General features: G+C 46.6%; 2 protein-coding genes across 4 annotated transcripts in view; one reads left to right on the forward strand and one right to left on the reverse strand.

Moving 5' to 3' along the window:
- SLC9A5 (solute carrier family 9 member A5) overlaps nt 1-4,937 on the reverse strand; it is a 34,155-nt gene extending 29,218 nt beyond the window's left edge. The window contains 2 exon segments of the mRNA XM_074202524.1: nt 4,747-4,909; nt 4,911-4,937. Of these exon segments, the coding sequence (XP_074058625.1) occupies nt 4,747-4,909; nt 4,911-4,937 (190 nt within the window).
- A 5,445-nt stretch (nt 4,938-10,382) lies between these two features.
- FHOD1 (formin homology 2 domain containing 1) overlaps nt 10,383-21,434 on the forward strand; it is a 34,286-nt gene continuing 23,234 nt past the window's right edge. For 2 of the 3 annotated variants that reach the window (XM_074202536.1, XM_074202544.1), the window contains exon 1: nt 10,383-10,700. In XM_074202536.1, the coding sequence (XP_074058637.1) occupies nt 10,503-10,700 (198 nt within the window). In that variant the 5' untranslated portion in view covers nt 10,383-10,502. The remainder of the gene's footprint in view (nt 10,701-21,434) is intronic. The other variant, XM_074202549.1, reaches the window with a different exon arrangement.

A 21,434-nucleotide genomic window follows, 5' to 3' on the forward strand; every position in this document is an offset into this window, starting at 1 on the left:
TAATAGATTGTTGGTGGAGCTGTGAACTCATCTGACCTTTCTGGAGAGCAATTTGAAATTATTCCCAATGAGCAACAAAAAATGAGCAATTTCACTACTGGGTCTATACCCTGAAGAGATGATGAAAAAACATCACTTGTACAAAAATATTCATAGTAGTCCTGTTTGTGGTGGCAAAGAATTGGAAATTAAGTGAATGTCCTTCAATTGGGGAACAATTGAACAAACTGTGGTATATATATATATATATATATATATATATATATATATATGTATGTATATGTTATGAAACACTATTGTTCCTGGAGGGATCTGCATGAACTGATGCTGAGCAAGATGATCAGAACCAGAAGAACATTGCACACCATAATAGCAACATGGGGTTGATGACCAATCTTAATGGACTTGCTCATTTCATAAGTACAACAATCAGGGACAATTTTTGGTTATCTACAATGGAGAATGCCATCTGTATCCAGAGAAAAAATTGTGGAGTTTGAACAAAGACCAATGACTATTACCTTTAATTTAAAAAAAAAATTATCTTATATAATCTTGCTATCTCTTATATTTTTTTCTTAAGGATAAGATTTCTCTCTCAACACATTCAATTTAGATCAGTGTATAGCATGGAAACAATGTAAAGACTAGCAGACTTCAATAAGTAAATTTAAGGAAAAAAATAACCACTTTAGTAGAGGCAAACTAGTTAGTTATTTTATTGTCAAAAGGGACCTTAGAAGACTACCTAGATCCCTTAATGAGTTCAGAGATTATCTCTCACTTTAAAGGACAATTGATGAGAACTGGAATTTGAATCTAGTGCTCATTTCTCTTATAACTGCTTGGCTATTTTTGCTTTCTCCTGCCTGACCTGTCCCACTTTCTGAAGTACCCTTCCTCAAGGCCCAGCAACCTCACCATCTCCGTATCTACCATCTTCCCTGTCTACCCTAGCCTACAATGATCATTCCTTTTTCTGATACCCTGCAGAACCTACTGCCTTGTTAAGTCTTATATTGTTAGTTTGTATATACATGTCCTGTCTTCCCAGACAGATTATAAACTGTTTTTGTATCCCTCATAGTTCCTGCGTGGGCTGAAGACCTTGACCCTGCTGTGAAAGAAATCATGGAGAGAGAGAGAAAGGGGGTGGGGAAGAACAAGAATGAATGTTTAAGGAAAGCAGACCAGGCTCCTTCCGGCCAGGCCTGGGGCTACCCCTCTTGATCCTCTCTGATTTGGGGCCCCAACCACATAAAGCAAGGCTGAGGAGTTCAGGAATCCAGGCCACCATGAAACAATGTGAACCTGACAGGCAGTTAGACAAAGGCAAACACCCTGAACATCTGGACAGAGAGAGATAAACACAGATTCTAAACCACAAATATTAGAGCTGAAAAGGACCTTAGAGACCATCTATCCCAACCCTTTCATTTTAAAGAGGAAACTGAAGGACACAGTTAAATGACACAGGTAAACAAGGTGATATCAGAAACAAGATTTGAATTCAATACTCTGACATCAGCTAGTGTTCTTCCTGTCTCCAAATTAACATCTGCAATTAGCCTGATATTCATCTTTTTTCTGCCCACATCCTGGGTTTCCAAGGAGCCTTCTGTAAAATGCTGTATTGTAGTAGATCATCAATAATGTTAATGAACAAATTCCCCTTCTTCAGTAAGAGGTAGGTTAGAATTAGTTTCTCCTACCACTCCCCGCACTAAAAAGACTATTTGTTTGCTCTTCAGGTACTATTAGAGTACTCACCTCTCCCCAAATTTCTGGGGAAATTAGTACAGTGAATCATAAGGAGTATTCTGGAAGATTATTAGAGATCATCTCTCAGGCCCCTTATTTTCTGAGGGTCAGAAAATGTTAAGTGACCAAGATTTAAATTCAGTTCTTCTGATTCCCAAACTCCAAAACATCATGCTTTCTCTTTTACAAAGCCACCTCTAAAGTAAGGAATAGGAAAAAATAGTATGTCTCTGTTTAGCTTGTGTGTCCCCAGTGGATAAACAGTGGATGTTTGAAGGGTGTGTGTGTGTGTGTGTGTGTGTGTGTGTGTGTGTGTGTGTGTGTGTGTGTGTATGTGCGGCCTGCCTTCATCTATCTTCAGAAGGAAGGCCTCTCTCTCTCCCATCTCCTATCATTTCTTCCAAGCTAGAAGCATCATGATTTATGGGAGAAACTGCAGTAATTTCAGAGCTTAATTGTGTTCCAAATGCTAGGCGGAAACTCCCCATGGTCACTCATTAGCAATACAGTTTCTGGGCCATCAAATCCCAAGGGCATCTCCTACTGCCTTCCTCTGCTTGCTTCCTGGCCCTGTCACAGTTCTTCCTACGTTGAACCTTTCAGACTGACAGATCATCCTTCTCTTTACCTCTTTACCTCTCCCCAATTCCTCCCAGGCACCAAGGCATCTCCCCTCCCCCACACCTCTATCTGCCTTCAGTGATACTGGATGCTCAGAGCTCCCCTTCCCAAAGATGAGAGCCATGCTTGGACCTGGGGGTGGGGGGAGCAATCCCTCTGATCCCCAAGGCCTTTCTGAACTCCATTGTCTGTGGTTAGTCTGCAGCAGCAGATGGGGAGAGTCATTTTCCACCTCTAGCAAAGTTCCAATCAGCCTGAGCTGTCTCCTTGGGTTTCCCCAGGATTCTAGGTTACAGAACTTATTCATGAAGGCTGCACAGCGAAGGTAGGGTACAGGCAGTACCAGTCAGCAGCCACGGGGAAAGAACAGCCATTGGCAGCTGTAATCAGCCACATAAACCCATCTTATGGAGCCATAAACACAAAGGGAAGGAATGGGAATGTGTGTGTGTGTGTGTGTGTGTGTGTGTGTGTGTCTGTGTGTGTCTGTGTGTGTCTGTGTGTGTGTGTGTAAATGTAATTGGTGTGGGGGTGGTGGTGAATGAGACTGACTGCTTTACTAAATATATAAATAAATATATAAACTAAATATATAAATAAAGTGATATTTCAGGGGAGCAACTGTAATCCAGATGAATCAAAGCCTAGAGTCAGGAAGTAACAATAGGATTAGAAGGGACCAAGGATTCAATCCCAACAATATATATACATATTAGTTGTGAATTTCATATAAGGTACAGGTCTAGATGCAAGGGAAACAAAGACGGAAAATAAGCCAACAGAACAGTCACCCGCCCTCCAGGAGCTTACATTCTAGGGGAGTGAGATGGGAGTTGTGTGTGTGTGTGTGTGTGTGTGTGTATGCACATCATGATGATGATGTTTGTCCTTCATTCCTAAAGAAGACCATGACATCAGGGATGTGATACCAAGACAAGCACATGGATTGCATTTTGAGTGAGGGGTTGTTGTGCTAAGTCACCAACCTCACTTTCTCCTCCAGTGCCATCTGCGTCCAGTGGCCAGATATGAATCAGAGTGACTGGTGATGGTCTTGGATGTGAGGCCCACACATAGACATATATGTATATATATTATATAGATGCATATGCATACATACATATATGTTTGCGATTTCATGAGTGTTGGGGACTGCTTATAAGGAAACTCCCTCAATCAATACCTGGCAACTTACAGCTAGTATTATAAAGTTACCTAGAGAAGGAGGTTTTGAACCCAGAACTTGGTGGTTCACCATGCAATTGCCTTTCACATACAAAGTTGAGTATGAGAAGTGTAAAGGAGAGAGCCAGAACAAGTGTTCTGGAAAAATCTAATCAGAGAAAATACTTTTCAGCTCCAAAGAGGAGGAAAGGTTTTGTGGAGAAACTGAGAGCTAAACTTTAAAGGACTAAGGATCCTGAAAGGCAGATGTCTGGGTTCCCCACACATCTGGGAGCTTGCCTTGGAGAGGAACAGGTTACAGTGAGCAGTACATCGCTGGGCAGGCAGCCAGCTTGGAAGCACCCAGAGAATAGAGGACAGCAGGGGGAGAGCTGGGGGTAGGCAAAGTAGGCAGCCACCTAGGACGCCATGATGAAGGGTTGCAAGCAGGAACACTTTTAAATAGTCCTTCCTCTATAGACTTACATATCATTAAGATAAAAATAATTCCATTCCCCTTGGCCAACAGGGGTTTAATTTGTGTCTAGTCAATCCCATATGTATAAGTTATAGTGCAGGCTAAAAGGTCCTGTGGGAGAGGATACATGGGGGCTCACCTAATGGGTAAACCTTGCCCTGGATCCAGCTGGGCAGAAATATTGAAGGCCAGATAGCACAATGCCACCCCAGATCCAGGCTAGTCAGTTCCACTGAGAATTCTCTACGTGACCGGGCTAACTTCATTACTAGTGCCTCACTTTCCCTATTGTTGCAGAAGGGGAAACAGTCTGACTGAGAGGCTTCGCTGAAAAAGAACTGAGAACTGGAGGAGCAGGGGTGCGGGGGAGGGGGCATCACGGTGGAAGCAGAAGCAGGGGGAGGTTGAAAGCCAGAGCGCCGAGGAGGGGCAATGAGGCAGAATGGAGAGACTGGAAGCAGAGGTGTGGAGGGCTCCGCATTGGCGGGGGCTGGGGGAGCAGCACTGAGTGGAAACCAAGGCAGCAGAGCAGAAAGGAAACAGAAGAGTGAAAAGCGGAACCCGCAGATTTGTAAACTCCAGGTGTCGCAGGCAAGGAGGAAAGAAGATGGGGGGGGGGGGCAGAAGGAGAAGGATGGACAACAGTGGGGGGGGGGGGGGAAGCGGCAGGAGTGCGGCCCCAGGGCCCCGGGCGGGAGCCCGGCAGGCTCTGGCGCACTCACCTATCTTGGCCAGGCTGGCCACCAGGATCCACACGGCCACCAGGTAGGGCGCCTCCACCTCGTGCCACTGCCAGCGCAGCAGAGCCAAGCCGGCGGGGGGCAGGACGGATTCGCCCGCGGCCTCGTCGGCCACTCCCGCCCCTGCCCCGGGCAGGGGCACCCCCCAGAAGGGCTAGGGTGGCCGGCAGCATCTTCCTCCGGCCCGGCCCGGCCCGGCCCGCTCCCCGCGCCCGCTTCAGCCGCCGCCACGGCTGCCGCCGCCGCGCCGCCGCCGCCTCCCGGGCGCCCCCGCGTCACAGGCACGTGGCGCTGGCTCCCCCCAACCCTCAGCCCGCATCCCCCAAACCTAGCCCTGCCAGGCTTCGACAATCCCAGCCCTCCTACCTCCTATTCCGAACTGCTCCCCCCGCCCCCGCCCCCACCCCTTTCTTCCCATCATCCAAGCCCTGGACTGACTCTTTCAAACCGAGACCGGGAAATGTTCCCGAGATGCCCAGACTCGAAGGCTTCATTTTCAGAGCGTATCCCCCAACCACTTTGGCAAACCTCTCCAACCCTCCAATGCCACTTCAACAACCCGCCCGTCCTCATAAAGACATAAAGACTCTTCTCCCCTGGACCCTGAGGCCTCGGCATCTCCAGAGAGATCCCCAGGGAAGCCAGCTTCTAAAAATGCTTTGCCCCTAGAACAGGGCGTATTGGAATAGGAGTCTGGAAAGGCAGAGGACGACGGGCAAGGAAGACTCTCTCTCTCTGTGTCTGTCTCTCTGCCTGTCTCTGTCTCTCTCTGTGTGTCTCTGTCTTTCTCTCTCCTACTCCCTCTCCATCTGTCTGACTGTCTGTATGTCTGTCTCTCTTTCTGTCTCTCTCTCTGTCTCTTTGTCCCTCTGCCTGTCTCTGTCTCTCTCCCTCCACCGTTCTCTCTCTGTCTGTTTCTCTCTCGCTCTCTCTCTCTCTCTCTCTCTCTCTCTCTCTCACACACACACACACACACACACACACACACACACACACACACAAATTAAAGAGAAACACAGAGACAGGGAGAGAGAGAGAGAGGAGAAAAGAAGAGAAGAGATAGAGAAGACAGAAAGACACAGAGAGAGAGAGAGAGACAGAGACAGACAGACTCCACAAAGAGCTGGTAGAGATGAAATTATTAGCATCAGAGTGAAAGATCCTGTTACTCTCTAGGGTAGGCACCAAACCTGGAGGGGGGGGAGGGCAATACTCTGCAATAGAAGTAAAATAAGAGAGTAGTCCCAGGTTTGAGTTCTTTTCCAGATCACTGGGTCCACTATGGACCAAGAGAACAATGGCTCTAAGTTTATGATTTGAAGATGCCAGTAGTCCTCTTGAGCATGATTTTGAAATCCTTCCTCGAATAGAATATCCCTCTGGGTAAGCCTAGGAGAACTTAGACCCTTAAAATACATTCTTGATTACTTTGAAGAGTAGGCGACACAAAGAGAGACAATTCTAAAGTTGGACAGCAGGGAGCAATATCATACTGAATCTTCTATGGAGTAGGGCAGCTATGTTGACAATCCAGTTCAAGTCCACAGGTATCACCTTTGGGCAAGATCTAGTGCTGGGTGATTTGGGACTGAATTGGTAATATAAAGGAGACCTGAATGCACCTTCTTCTCCCTTCTCCTTCAGTTTTTCTTCTGTGAATAGTCACTTAACCTTCAAGGTCCTCAGTTTCCATGTAAGTAAAATGAGGGAGTTGGACTTGAGGACTTTGTGAATAAATTCTAACCTTAGATCACTGATTCTAGAGCTAGAGCTAGAAAGCATCTCCAGGTCAACCCACTTCTGCTCTCATCTGAAGATGAGGACACTGAAGCCCAGAGAAGTTAGGTGCTTTGATCTGGGTGGCATACATGGATGGCACAGCCAGAATATAAACCAAATTTCATTCACAAAATATTGAATGAGTTCTTACAAAGTATTCTACTTATCAGCTTGCCTCACTTACACATTCAGTCAAAGCAACCTGGGGATATTTGTCCCAATCTCATTAAAAAGAAAAATTTGAATGGGATTTGATTAAATAGTTGAAGAATCTGCCCACCCCTCAGACTCCTCAAACCAGCATAATTCCCTTCTCCTCCCTTCTTAGATTTCTCATATTTTACAGAGAAAATCCTAGTTATTTGCCTAGAACTCTCCCTTCTTTCTTCCCCTTCATCCAAAAATCCCATGATAGTAACACCCATTATCTCAGCCACCTATTCTCCACTGCCAGCAACTTTATTTGTATTCTTGATCCCATTCCCTCTTATCTTCTCCAGTAAAATGCTATCTCTGTCATGCTTTCTCTTTATTCTTCAATCTCTCCAAATCTAATAGTTCCTTCCCTGTTGCCTACAAATATGCATCTCACTCCATTGTCTATGAAATATCCCATTTTGGGACCACTCATCCAATCAATTGCACTGGCTGGTTGGGTTTTCCAGGGGACAAAGTTACTGTTCCCCCTAAGTGTCTGTGTGTGTGTGTGTGTGTGGGGGGGTAATTCTGAGATTTGGAGGCTTCTAATACTATTCTTGGCAACCCTCTCCAATATCAACAAACTAATTAACATCAATTAGTTTCTAAGAAGGAATATTTATGAAAAAGATATAGCAATCATAGAAGTTGTAAAAACAATTCTCTCCCAAATCCCAGGGTCCACTCTACTCTTGCAAAAGCATAAGGTCCCTGGAGAGAGTAGACTAAAACTTAAAGTAACAAAAGTAACTAAGGGCAGCTAAGTGGCACAGAGACAGAGACAGAGACCTGGGCTTAGAGTCAGGAAGACTTGACTTCAAATCTAACCGTAGACACTTACTAGGTATGTGACCCTGGGTTACTTGACCTAGGTTTCCCCAACTATAAAATGTTGAAAATAATAGCACTTTCCAGGGTTGTTGTGAACATCAAATAAAATATTTTTTAAAAGTACTTAGTAGTGAGGGAAGCTAGGTGGCACAGTGGATAGTAGAGCACTGGCCTTGGAGTCAGGAGAACCTGAGTTCAAATCTGACCTCAGACACTTAATAATTACCTAGCTGTGTGGCCTTGGGCAAGCCACTTAAACCCATTGCCTTGAAAAATCTAAAAAAATAAAAAAATAAAAAAAAATAATTCCCTTCTGGGAGTTCTCACCAAATTCGCTGTCTGTATTGTTTCCATGATGGATAAATCATTCCCTAGTTCAGATGGGCTGGCTTAGAGGATCTGAGCATATTCTTAGTATTGGTACCTCACTGACCAATATATATCTATTACACCCATCAAATCCTCCCCAGATCCCACTCTTCTCAATAGCTATGTCTATTGAGAGCTAACTATACATCTCTTTTCTCTTTTCCAACCAAATTCCTTGAAAAAGCTGTCTAAATTAGGTGCCTCCACTTCTTCCTCCTTCATTCTCTTCTAAATCTTCTGCAATCTGGCTTAATTTTATCACTCAATTGAAAATATTCCTTCCAAAATTATCAATGATCTCCTCTTAGCTATCTCCATCCTCATCTTTCTTAGCCTCTCTTCCAGATTTTGACATCCTTGACTATCCTCTTTTCCTACATGCTGTATTTCTCTTATGACCCTACTTTATCCTTGTTCACCACTTATTTCCTTCACATTTTTCTTTGTAAATTCATCATTCACTTCAATTATTTGCTGTGGCTCCAGAATCAGTGCTCTATCCATTTTAGCACCTAGTTCAAATCTGGTCTCAGACACTTTACTAGAATTGTGACCTTGGGAAAGTTACTTAACCTTGATTGGCTCAAATCCAGGGCCATCTCCAGTAGTCCTGATTCATATCTGGCCCCTAGATTGAGATGGCTCCAAAAAGAGAAAGTGAGGCTGGTGATTTAGTATTTCACCTCCTTCATTTAAATTCAATTCAGTTACTTGTCCTGGCATCACCTCTCTTGCCTCTATCCTCAACCCTCTTTTCTTTTTCTCTATACCCTCTCATTTGGTGACCTCTTCCAGCTCAATTATCATCTGACCCTTGGATGTAGGTATCCAAACCTAGTCATTCTTTTAAATAGCAATTCTCCATCATCATTCTATGGATGTCCCACAGGACTCTCAAGCTCAAACTGGTCTAAAGCAAAAGTCATAATCTTTTCTCCCAAACCCACTTCTCTTCGAATTTCCTCATTATAGTTAAAGACAGCAACATTTTCCCAGTAACCCAGATCCACAACCTAGGAATCATCATCAACCCTTCTTCATTCTTTCTTACCACCAATACTGAATCAGTTTCCAAAATATGCAGATTCCAAGTCCCAAACATCTCTCCATCTATCTTCTTTCTACTCATTTTATCACCCTAGCCTAAGCTCTTATCACCTCTTCTGCATCTGGTCATTTCAATAGCCTCTTAATTGATCTCTTTCCTCTCCAATACATTTTACCATCAGTTGTCAAATAAATATGTCTTAAGAGAAGTTCTGACAGGTTACTCCCATGCTGAAGAAGCTTAACTATTGCCTTTAGGTTAAAATACTGATTCGTATGTTTAGCATTTAAAGCCCCATTATAATCTGGCCCAGGACTATCTTTCCAGGTCGATTATGTCTACACGGTGGTCAAACTAGTTTTCTTGGGGCGGCTAGGTAGATAGAGCACCGGCCCTGGAGTCAGGAGTCCCTGAGTTCAAATCAGCCTCAGACACTTGATAATTACCAAGTTGTGTGGTCTTGGGCAAGCCACTTAACCCCATTTGCCTTGCAAAAACCTAAAAATAAAAAAATTAAAAAACTGGCTTTCTTGCTGCACCCCCAACACAACTACCCAAGCTCTCCTTTTTTTCATTCCATGTCTTAAAATTTTTAGTCCTTTTTACAAATTATATCCTTCAAGATCCTCAGTTGTTAGAACCTCCCTAGCACTTCTATTTAAATATAGGCAACAGACAGGTAGACAGACAGATAGTTAAATATACACACGCATATAGCAGGCAGCTAGAAGGGATAGTGGATAGATCACCAGGCCTGGAGTTGGTTCAAATCTGACTTCAGTCACTAATGATGTGACCTAGGACAGGTCACTTCACTCTGTTTGCCTCAGTTTCTTTAATTGTAAAATGAGCTGGAGAAAGAAATGACATCTTTGTCAAGAAAAGTTCAAATGGGGGCCACGAAGAGTGGAACTCCACTGAACAGCAACATATGTATTGACATATGCATCTTTGTATATGCGTATACTTATAAATATATACTTATATTTATGTATATGTTCTCCCCCAATAGAATTTGAGGGGACACACACACACACACACACACAGACACATTCTCTCTATCTCTCTCTCACACACACATTCAGAGGGAGAGTTTGTCCCCTTCCCCCTCTCCCCAAACTGAAGAGAACCATCCCCCACCCATCCCCAGACAGGGGAAGAAAATGCCCCGCCCCATCTCCGACTTAGGAGAAACAACCAATCCCAGAGCTCGCCGGAGAGCTCATTTTCCCGTAGTCCCCGCCCTCTCCCCGTCCCCTAACTAACGGATCGTCCCGGTAGTAAGACTTCGGGTTCTGATTGGCTGGCGTGTGGCCCCGCCCCCGGGCTGCGCGTGTCCCCGGCGTTCCGGGATCTCGCCTCCAGGACACGCCCTCCGCGGCCCCGCCCCTCGTGGCCCCGCCCCCCTGCCCTCGGTCTGGTCCTGCCGGCCCGGGCTGCAGAGTCGCCCCGCCGCCTCGGGTCCGGCAGGGAGGGAGCTGCCTGGTCCAGCTTCGAGCTGGCGCCGGGGACCATGGCGGGTGGGAACGGCCGCGAGGACGGGGAGGCGGCGGTGGTCACGGTGCGCGTGCAGTACCTGGAGGACTCGGACCCCTTCTCCTGCGCCAACTTCCCGGAGCCCCGCCGAGCCCCCACCTGCACCCTGGACGGGGCACTGCCCCTGGGCTCCCAGATCCCCGCTCTGCACCGGCTGCTGGCGGCGCCGCTCAAGGTGAGCCCGGGCCGGGGCTGCCCTGCCAGCCTGGAGCACGTCGGGGCTGAGGCCGGGGGCTCGGAGACCGCCCCTGCGCCTGGGGACCCCAGAATCCCTCCAGAAACGGGCACCTGCTGCACCTGTGCTCCAGGTGAAAAGGTCGGGGGCGGGGTCAAAGAGGGGAGGGGCTCCTTTTCGTGAAAATGCTCTCCTCTACTAGATGGGTGGTGGGGAGCAGACCCCGGGAAGCTGCACACCAGCCTCACGGCCGTAAGATTCCAGACCTGGATGGATCCCAGCAGCGGGGCCAGCCCACTCGTTTTTAAATTGAGAAAACCGTCTCACAGGGTGACAGAGCCCAAGGTCACCCGGGGACTGCTAGCAAAGGTAGTTCCAGGATGAAATGGCTCCAGTAGCCGGCCCTGGAGGGCGGAAGACTTAGGTTCAAATCTCGCCTCTGACTTTTGGCCGGATAACCAGGGGCAGATCTCTAAGGCTCCCTGGACTGTCTTGTTTGGATTTTTCCGCGTAGCCCGGTGCCTGGGACGTCCTAAAATACTCTTACCCTGGAGGGCCTCCCCCCCCCCCCGCCCTGCTCCTTGGGTTCAGCTGAGCTTCTATGTAAAGCAGCTTGCCAGCCTGCAAAGCTTTATGTAAATGGAGGCGATTATGATCATTATTATTCTGACTCCAGAGCCAGCTCTGGTTGCTGTTACCCGCAGCCCCCAGGAATTTGGCCAGGGCTTGCTGCAGCTCTCGGGAAGGTCCTTTCCAGTCCTCCCTGCCCTGCTGCTCCGGCTGGGAGGGCCCGGTTGGAGCCCGGGGCTGTGGAGTGGCGGGAAGGGGAAAAGTGGCCCTGGGCTTTCCTGAGGGGGCGGGCCCGCCCCGGAGTCCCAGGCCGAGCGGGGCTGAGAGTGGGGGACTTCCCCCAGGAAGGATGACAGGATGGCCATGCTGGGGAGCGTGGAAGTGAGCGAAGGATGGAAAAGACCTGATGAGTCACCTCCTCCCGGCCCCCGCCCCCCGCCCCCCAACCTTTGGCTGGGAGCTCCAAATTCCCTCCCTGTCTGCGGGGGGGGGGGAGGAGGGGGAGGGGAGGAGCGTGCTCGGGCTAATTTTAAGTGCTTGGAGTTGGAGTGATGGAGTTTGGCGAGCCACGCTACGGGAGCCGAGGCAGGCGGGGGAAAGGGACTTTTCCAGATGTCCGGGCCCCGCTTCCCCTACCCTTCCCGTCGAGCCCCGGCCGAGCTGCCCCCAGCCGGGCCGAGGGTTCTCTGTTTACGGCTCAGGAATGCCAGGAGGCCAAGCCCAGGCAGCTTTTATCAGGACCTGGACAGTGGCCTGGCTAGGCCCCCAGCCCCCCTCCTTCCCTGCCGGGCTCCCTGCCCGCAGGCCCACCCCGGGAAGTAAAGGAGGAGGCGGCTGCATTTCCCCCTCCACCCCTTGGCGGGGGGTGGGGGAGGCTGGGGCGGCCAAGGCCTCCTGCACAGCAGCATTGCACAAACTTGCCCCCGACCCCGGGGTCTCCCCTGGAATGTGCCTCTGGGCGCTAGCCTGCATTCCTACTGGGCCCCTAGTGAGGGGGAGGGGAGAGGGAGGGCTATGGCCCTTTGGAAGCTCGAAGAGGAAGGGAGCCTCAGGTCTGCCAGGTTCAAATGGGGAAACTGAGGAGAACACAGAGCAGAGCCCTGCAAGGGATCCCAGAGACTGTGCTCCATTCATGGCTAGACCTCTCTTCCCAGGAGAGATCCCAACATCCAGCCGAGGAAATTGGTCAACATGGCAACTTCCTAATCTGTCCATAGTACTATAGAACCCTGACCTTTCCAAGAAAGAACTTAATGTTTGGCATCAAAATATTTGTTTCATTTGCTGCCTCTACTTGACCTGGGGCAAGCTACATAATCTTTAAGGCTTCAGTTTTCCCATCTGTGAAACGCAGGGATGGAACCAATGGTTTTAGGATTCTTTGTTTTACCTAGAAACTATGGAAAGAGCAAGATTCCTGCTTTGCCTTCTCATGCAGTTTTCTCTGGAATTCAACATTTATTCAGCTTTTCCTAGCAACAGTCAGTCTCCAGATTGCCTCCCCACTCCCCTCTAATTGGTGTTGCAAAGCCATATTGTCCCAGCTAAAAGAGATACACAGCATAAATAAAACCCTTATGGAGAATAGTCTAGTAAAGAGGGTAAGATACACATTATCACACTATAAATACACTAGGGACAAAACCAAATATTTCATGGGGTCTCTTGGTATGCTAGGAAGATAGACAGCAGCCTCTCACTTTCTGACCTTCCAGAATCCTTAAAGCTTGAAGTGAGGTTGGAATATCTGGAAAATCGGAGCGGGGAGGGGAAGCGACTTTTCTTCATTTTACTAGAAAACCTGAACTAAACCAACTCCATCTGCAAGTAAAATTAGCCTTCTGTCTATCCCTCCCAAATGGGTCTGTCTCATTCAGTCCAACAAACAATTACTGTATACTAGAGATACAGAGACAACACCACCTTTTCCTTCAAGGAATTTCTATTCTACCAAGAGTCAGTCTTGGTGGAAGAGACACCCAAAGTATAGAGGAAGAGGCTCCTAGGCATTGGGATATAAGAATAAACCATCTCTGTTATCACCTTTCCTTCCTGAGGCATTTTTCCCCCTGGGGGCTTTGCTGGTTAGTTGGCCTGCCCATCCCTCTTCTCTGTGGCCCAGTGGTTGAGAGTATAATTCCCTCTCTGACCCCACTATGCAACTGGTGCCCCTGTAAGAGGGCTAAGGGGATAGATAAATCTTCCCTGCCCTTCCTCACCCCCCAAGCAAGCAGAAAGAGACAAAGGGCTGAAACTGAGTCAGAGGACCTGAGTTGAAATCTCAGCTGATGGTAACTGCTTGACTTGGAACAAGACATTTCTTCTCTCTGGCCCTCAATTGCTACCTAAGTCAAAGACCAGATGATGTCTAAGGTCCCTTCCTGGTCCAAGTGCCAGTTCTGAACATTCTGTTGGCTTCAATAGGATGGACCCCTCATGAATGGGACTTGAATGAAACTCTCCAGGAGGATGGGGCCACCACGGGGCCATGGTTTGGTTTGTAATCTAGACAAAGTAGTTGTGGGCAGTCCTGACATCCACCTGTTTAGGGAGCTGGGCAATTCGTGGCCTCAGGGTCACTTAAAGAACACTGAGGTCTTGGGGGATTTTAGAGGTGAAAAAGGTCTTTAGAAATTTAGTTCAATGCAGCCTCCATACAGTCATTTTATAGATGGGAAAAACTGAGGCTCAGAGGGTGAAAGCCTTGTGAAAGCCAAAGAAAACCTCTCAAATACCTCCCCCCATACTTTGAGCCTGAGTCTGCCTATCCCTAAATTTTCTATGATGGAACACAGAGACCTGAGGGTCTCCATCCTTACGCCTCACTCCAGTTCCCCAGCCTCCCTTTAGTAATGCCCCTGGGAAGCCCAGTGCTAAGTGTGACTGGGTTACCATAGTGACTCCCTGTGGCTGGGCAACTCTGCCAGGAATGGTCAGATGCACCAAGACATTCCCATCCCAAATATAAACCATGACCACAGCCCCGGAATAGAAGTTCAGAGGAAAATAAGACTGAAAACAGGCCCCCATGGTAAGGCTTAGGTTGCAGAGGGATGTTAGTGGGACTAGGGAGGGAAGGAGAATGCTATAAAGACCCCTTGACTTAATGTTTCTTCCACAGCTGGGCTGTCTCTCCAGTCAACAGGGCCTCTTCTAGGAATGACTAGAAGAGAAGTGGAGGCACAGGGAATAGTTTAGGATAATCCAGCTGTGCAGTAACCCAAATCCTGGTGCCCTAACCTAGGGCTGTTTGTCATTGGCAAGACTGAACAGATGGAATTGTTCCCCTCTGCTGCCAAGGGACCCAGCTTAGCCTGGGACCTATTTAAGCCACATGACCTTTAATTTGACCACCCTAAAAGAAACCTGGCAAAAACATTTACCCCTCCTATCTTGGGCAGGTCCCCCTCCCAACCCTTGGGCTGATGGCCAGCAACTAACTTCCTAGAGCCTACTCTGGGGGAAGGTACATGTAGAGGACTGAACACTCCTCTTCCTTGGGGGCACTGAGCTTCCTCAAGAGCCTGCTGAGGCCTCACTGACTTCCTCCCCTGTCTGGGAGGAAGCTGCAAGACCACAGCCTCTGACTCATCTCCTCAGAGGCTATCGCCTCCCTGACCTTGGGCCAATAGAGGGGAGGCATGCCACCTGAGGGCATCCAAAGTGAGTTTCCTAGGGAATTTGTCATATCTGGAATTGGAGACTTTATGTTCAAATCTAATCTGTTGCATTACTGTCTATGGAATTCTGAGTCAGTCACTTCCCTCCCAACTTAATTTTTACATCTCAAAACTCTGCAACCAATTATTTTCTCATGAGCTGGGATTTTTCCTCTTTCCGACCCACCCTGTTCCTCATCCCATTTAGCAATGACTGAATAAGGGACCAGACTCATGGGATCCGATATGATCCAGAACCCACCAATTCCCCAGAGCTGGAGAAGGATTAGAGTGATGGTTATAGAATGCCAGAGGGGCAGGGGATTGCAGCCTGGATACCCAGAAAGAGTTCCTTGCAGAAGGACCCAGTTTTCTTTGTCCTCTCCAAAGTGGTAGGAGTTGCCTTGGTATATATTGGAAGGTGGTACCAATTTCTACTGAATGGTTCCTCATCTCCCAGCTGGGGTGTGGACTCTGTGCTGACAGAAGAGATGGCCAGAAAGCTCTCAGGCCCAAGGACCTTTCCCCTCACACCAGCAAGACCAGCCATGAAGTTTTATATTCTTTAACAAAGTCATAATTGGAAACTATGAGCTGTACAGCTGAGATCAGAGCAGGTAGGATGTTTCTTTCTAGAATAGTTCTGTGACTGACCTGCTTGCTCTAAGCCTCAGTTTCCCTACTCATAGCAGGAAAACAGTCTTGGAGGAAGGGGAGACAAGGATCTTAGTGTGAAATGGTATGAAGAGCCTGCCCAATATTATGAAAAGTCTTAGATTTGGGATCAGAGAACTGGGTCAGGTCTCAATTCTGCTACCTTCTTACTTACCTGTGTGAGGATTGGGGGGAGGGAGTAGTTATTCATGAGCCTAAGGGGGAAATGAAAGTTGTGTTAGGAAACTGGAGTGGGGAGGCAACAGGGTGTGGTAGAAAGAGAATTATTTGAAATAAGGGTCTCAGTTTTCCCATCTGTAAAATGTGAGACTGGGTGAGGGGATCTCACTAAGGTCCCTTGCAGTTCTGACTTTCTATGTCCTATGAGCTAGGCTGGGGAGGTGGGATGACTACAAAAGGATGAGAATTCATTTCCATAAGCCACATTTCAGTGAAGCTAGTAGTGAATCAGAAGAGCAGGAGCTGCCTCCAGAGCAGGGAGTGAGGGTATATTATCGAGCTATGACTCACTCACTCCCTCTTCTCTGCTCTGAACTGCTTTTTCCCACAGAATGGTTTGGGGGAGGGTTGAGTAGCCCATTCTATCAGTCCTCCTGGCCTCTACTGGCCTCTCCATTCCTCTTCCCACAGTCTCTCTTAAGTCTAAGGGTCTGGTTCCTTGGAGAAACCCAGACTAATAGGGTTCTATGCTTTTTTTTTGGGGGGGGGGGTAAAGTGTTAGACCTTGTTCTACAGTATGTTACCTTCTCTTGAGTCTCCCTGGGGCCCTTACTTGAAGATTAGGAAAGTACAAAGCATTTTACAAATATTTCATTTGATGCCCTATTCGAAGGACAGCACCGCCATATCTTTGTCTCCTATATCAGAGTTATGTCTTTACCCATCTCCTTCTGGCTTCCTCCATGCCCCCATACCTCTCACTTTCTGTGTGCCTTCTGAAACTGGGAGGACCAGTTTGGGGTTATTTACAGAGACCAGAGGGCCTGCTTATCTGCAAGGGGGTGGGGAGGGCCAGGTTGGAGTTGTTCCTGTAGGAAAAGGACAGCCCTAACCTGTGGTCCTTGTGCAAGGAACTATTTAAGTCTCAGAGCTCCAAACCCCAACCAGAGTTCTGCTGCTACCTCTTATAACATGCTAGACCGGCCCCCATTCCCTATCAAAACAATTTATCCAGTCCTTCAGTGTTTATAGGCAATACTTCATTGAGGCTTCACTGTAAGGGGCAGCTAGGTGGCAAAATGGATAGATCACCAGCCCTGGAGTGAGGAGGACCTGAGTTTGAATCTTAATAATTACCTAGATGTGTGACCTTAGGCAAGTCACTTAACCCCCACTTTTGCTTTGCAAAAACCAAAAAAAAAAAAAAGACTTCACTACAGTCCTATGAGGAAGATAATACCAGCTCTCATTTCTGTGGACTTTAGTGTTTACAAAGGCTTTACAAAGACCATTCTTTAAAAAAATGTGTCTATTGTCAATCCTCATTTTACCATGAGGTGAAAAGATAGAGTAGGATTGGAATCCAGAATCCTTAGACTCTAAATCCAGGGCTTTTCCATTCTACCCAGTGAGTGAGAGATCCTGGAAAGAAGAGGGTTCTCCTTGGCCTCTGGGATCTCATTGGCTGTCCATTATGAAGAGTTTAGGTTGTACTATCTTGAGAGTTGGAGCTCTGGTGGGAAAAGGGTAGATCACATTGTCTCTGGAGCTCTTGTTATATGGCAATAATTAGCCAGCTGTGGATTATTTCCCTGGGGGAGGAGGGAATCTCTGGAGGAAAGTGGGTGTTGGGCCTTAGTGATGGCGTATGAAAATGATGAAAAGAAAAGAAGTGAACAAACTCAGCTTCCCCTTGGTGATAGACCTCTGATTTGGTAGTCTTTTTTGGGCAATCACTAGTTATGGGACTCTGGACAAATTTCTGAGTCTTAGATTCTTCATCAGGAAAAAAAGGGGCATGGACTCAATGACCTGTGAATGCCTTTCCATTTCCAAGTCTATGATCCTATCTCTGACCCTCCTGTGTGCAGAGCCCATTGTTAAATGCTGAAAAAGATGGAAAGATTAAATGTAACACAGTTCCCTCCATGACAGAGCCTACAGTTTAATAGGGAGCCATGATCTTCCTCAGTAATTGTAATATAACAGTATATGTGATGAATGTATCAAAGATGCCAAAGTTTAGTGTTAGATCTTAGAAGGGAAGGTGATTAGTAAGCTGGAAGCTCAATGAGAGCTTCGTAGATGGAGGAGAGTCAAAGGTTGAGTTGGAAAACCTAGGAAAAGAAGGAAGATAGAGGGTCAGCTCTGGTGAAGGGGCAGGGTATTGTTGGAACCGACCCCTAAACTCCAACTGAACCCCCCCCCCCCACTGGTCTTGAATTCTGCTAGTCAGGAACCTATGATGATGAGGTCTTTCAGTACATAAAACAACAGGAGACAGCAGCATCAGGGAGAGAAATGGGGAGTCTGGCATGGCCCCAGGGTACAAGGAATGCAACCCAGAGCTTTGGCTCATGACCAAGTGACCCAGAATGGGGAGCAGGTGACCCCAGGAAGGGGCCCTGGGACTAGAGCGGAAATATCTCAGGCTTGTTGGGGCCAGAGTGTGGGGAACAGGCACCATCCTGCTGTCCTGGAAAACACACCATCCAGCTGTTTTCCTGGCCCTGTCAGCACCCACATCAGCCAAGTAGACCACAGGGGTGGCTATCTGAGGGGGAACCATTAAGGAGTGGGAATTTGTGTGGGAGCTACAAGAGGAACTGGTAAGGGGTAGCAATATGCTAATAGTTATAGTAACCATGATAATAATTAACATTTATAATTTTATACTATATAAAAGTTTATAGATCACTTTATAGATATTTCATCCTTACAAAAACATCAGGAGGTGGATGTTATTTTTCTGCTTTACAGATGAGGAAACTGGGGTTAAGTGACTTGCCCAGGGTCATACAGCTACTAAGTATCTGAGGAAGGATTTGAACTTAATTTTTCCTGACCCCAGTGCTTAACCCCTTTGGTCTTTTCCAATTCTAAATTGTATAATTAAGGGCCTGAGGCCAATAAATGCTTTTTTTTAAGTGTATAAATGGATATTTTGAGGTTCATCAGACTAAGTCACTACTCTTTAGTTTCTCTCTCTCTCCCAGTTTTAAGAACTCAATGTGGCCCAGACAGAGATTAGTCCTTGGGAGGATGGGTCAAACTGGAAAGAAGTAACATGGTGTACTAGATACAATATTCTATCAGGAAGATAGATAGTTGTTAGCTCTGTGAGCAATTCTTATCAGTGAAATCACTTTAACCCCTCCAAATGTCAGTCATTTGAAAATAGGCCTGATGACACCATTAAGAGTAATTAGAGAATTTCCCACTTTATTTTGCATTTGTGGATAGAAATTAGGATTTAAAATTAGAAAGGATTAGCATTTATATCATCTAATCAAATTTTGTAGATAAACTTGTGACCTGGAGTGTGGCTCAATCACAAAGGTTGTTAAGAAGAATCAGGATCTGAACTCAGATTTTTGAATCTGAGAGATATTTTTGGTGTCTCTAAATGGTTCTTTGAAGGTCTAGGAAGTGAGATATTGTGACATTCTTAATGTACAGCTCTGGTTGAGAGGAGGGGAGTTTGGTGTACCAGGCTGAGTCATTGTGGGAGGGGGGAAGGGAAAATCTCAGGATTGATCAGCATCAGGACGGGTGAGGTTCTCCTTCAGTTGTTTTCAGTCACATCTGACTTTTTAGGACCTCATTTTCTTGGCAAAGATAACAGAGTGGTTTGTCATTTCCTTTTCCAGCTCTTTTGACAGAGGGTGAAGTGTCAGATAGGAAGTATCTTTGGCTGAATTTGAACTCAGCTCTTCCTAACTTCACCATACCACTATGCCACCTACCTACCCGGGGTAGGATACAACCTATTATAAATCAGTTACTGGGGAACTCAAGAGAAGGGATGGGGCAAATGTCTAAGATGCTGGGCACCTGCTTTGTCTGATATAAGATGACAATGATCACCCGAGGGTTGCTCTTTTTAGGGGGAGGGATGAGGGAGGAGGATGGATTTGCCCTGGTAGGAATTACTCAATGCCCTTGCTGTCATCTACAGATGTTAAAACTCTAAAGAACCTCAGAGATTCTGCAGAACCTCCTTTTGCAGAGGAATGTGACTTGCCCACTCTCCTTTTGGGGTGGTCGAAAGAGAATTAGGCCTGAAATTCAGAAACCTGAATTAGATTCTTGGCTTTGACCCCTGGGCCAATCTGTGAGCCTCAGTGTTTTCATCTGTAACATGAAAGTGATCCTAGAACCATAAAAGATAGAGGCCAGTTCTTTCATTTTACAGAGAAGGAAACTGAGGCACCCATGCCTCATGTCAAAGCATGTTGAAGAACTCACTTTGCAAATTTAAGTAACAAAGAGATGTCAACTATTATTTATAATTCTGGTTCATAGCAGGGCTAGGGCTCCAGTAGAACCAGACTCTTAAAGGTGGGTCATCCAATTAACCTCTTCTTGGAAGGAGGCTACCCTTCCCCCAACTTCTGTCCTCAGGCATCAGGAAGACCAAAGCTAATCCCACCTTTTTGGGACAACCCATATTATGGCTACTCTGCTGTTTACCAAAGATGAATCTGGATTCTCTGGAGGCCTTTTATCAAAGGATCAGAAGATTTCTAGCTGCCAAAACCTTACAAAATCATCTAATCCAATCTCTTCATTTTGCAGATAAGGGAACTGAGACCCTGAAAGGCTAAGTGACTTGCCTAAAATCTCTTAGGTAGCAGAGCTGGGCCTGGAATTCCTCTGGGTTTCTTATTCTAATCCAGTGCTTCACCAAGGAGATAGCGGTCTGTCCAAACTGTCCCTAGGCAGGAAACAGCATAATTCTCTACTTCCCTTCCCTTCTGACTCTGTCCCTCTTCCTCCTCTCCCCCTCCCACCAGCTTTCCTTTGGGGATGGGGGGTAAGGAAGGGTCTCTGCCATTCTCTTGAGTTTGTTCCTAAAATAGCCCAAGCGAGAGGATGACTGCTCCTATTCCCTTCCCTTCCCTTCCCTTCCCCTAAAAAGGGAGGGCTAAGGGCTAGAAGCCAGGCAGGAAGTGGGACCAGGGCTTTGAGTGTTTGTCCCAAGGGGGGGAGGTGCATTAACCTCATATAACCCCATAGCCCCACCCTCTGGGGGGAATGGACATGGCTGCCTCCTCCAAAAGAGCCCTCTCTAGTTTATTGCTCCAATTGAAATAATATAACCCCTTTTTCCTACATACATATTTATATAATACGTGTGTGTATATATATATATATATATGCTTACACATATTATAGAATATATATTTATATGTATGTATATTATATATGTGTTAAGAGTCACACATAAACATCTATATGGGGGGGTGTCCCCATCCGTCCGTGCCCCTTAACACATAAACTATCAGAGCTGGAAAGAACCTCAGAGATTAATTAATCTAATCCCCTCTCTTTATCGATGAAAAAACTGAGGTCAGAAAAAGAGACTTTGACTAAGTCACTTCTATTTTCCGGAGTCCAGAAGACTTACTTTCAAATCCTGTATGACTTTGGACAAGTAACAACACTCCTGGGTCTCACTTTCCCCATATGAAACATGAGATTAGATTAGAAAACCTTTAAGGCCCTCTTTAGTTCTAAATCTATACCCTAGGATTTGGTGGGATCTTACTATTCTAATAACCCATGTCTCAGAATTGGAAACTTTCAGATTTACCCTGGCCCTCAGCTCCCAGGCAAGCATTGTTCTCCCAAGCCATGAAACAGAATAAGTTTATCACACAGAAAGGAA

The sequence above is a fragment of the Macrotis lagotis genome, chromosome 1 (genome assembly GCF_037893015.1).
Source record: "Macrotis lagotis isolate mMagLag1 chromosome 1, bilby.v1.9.chrom.fasta, whole genome shotgun sequence".
In the NCBI taxonomy this organism is placed as follows: domain Eukaryota; kingdom Metazoa; phylum Chordata; class Mammalia; order Peramelemorphia; family Peramelidae; genus Macrotis; species Macrotis lagotis.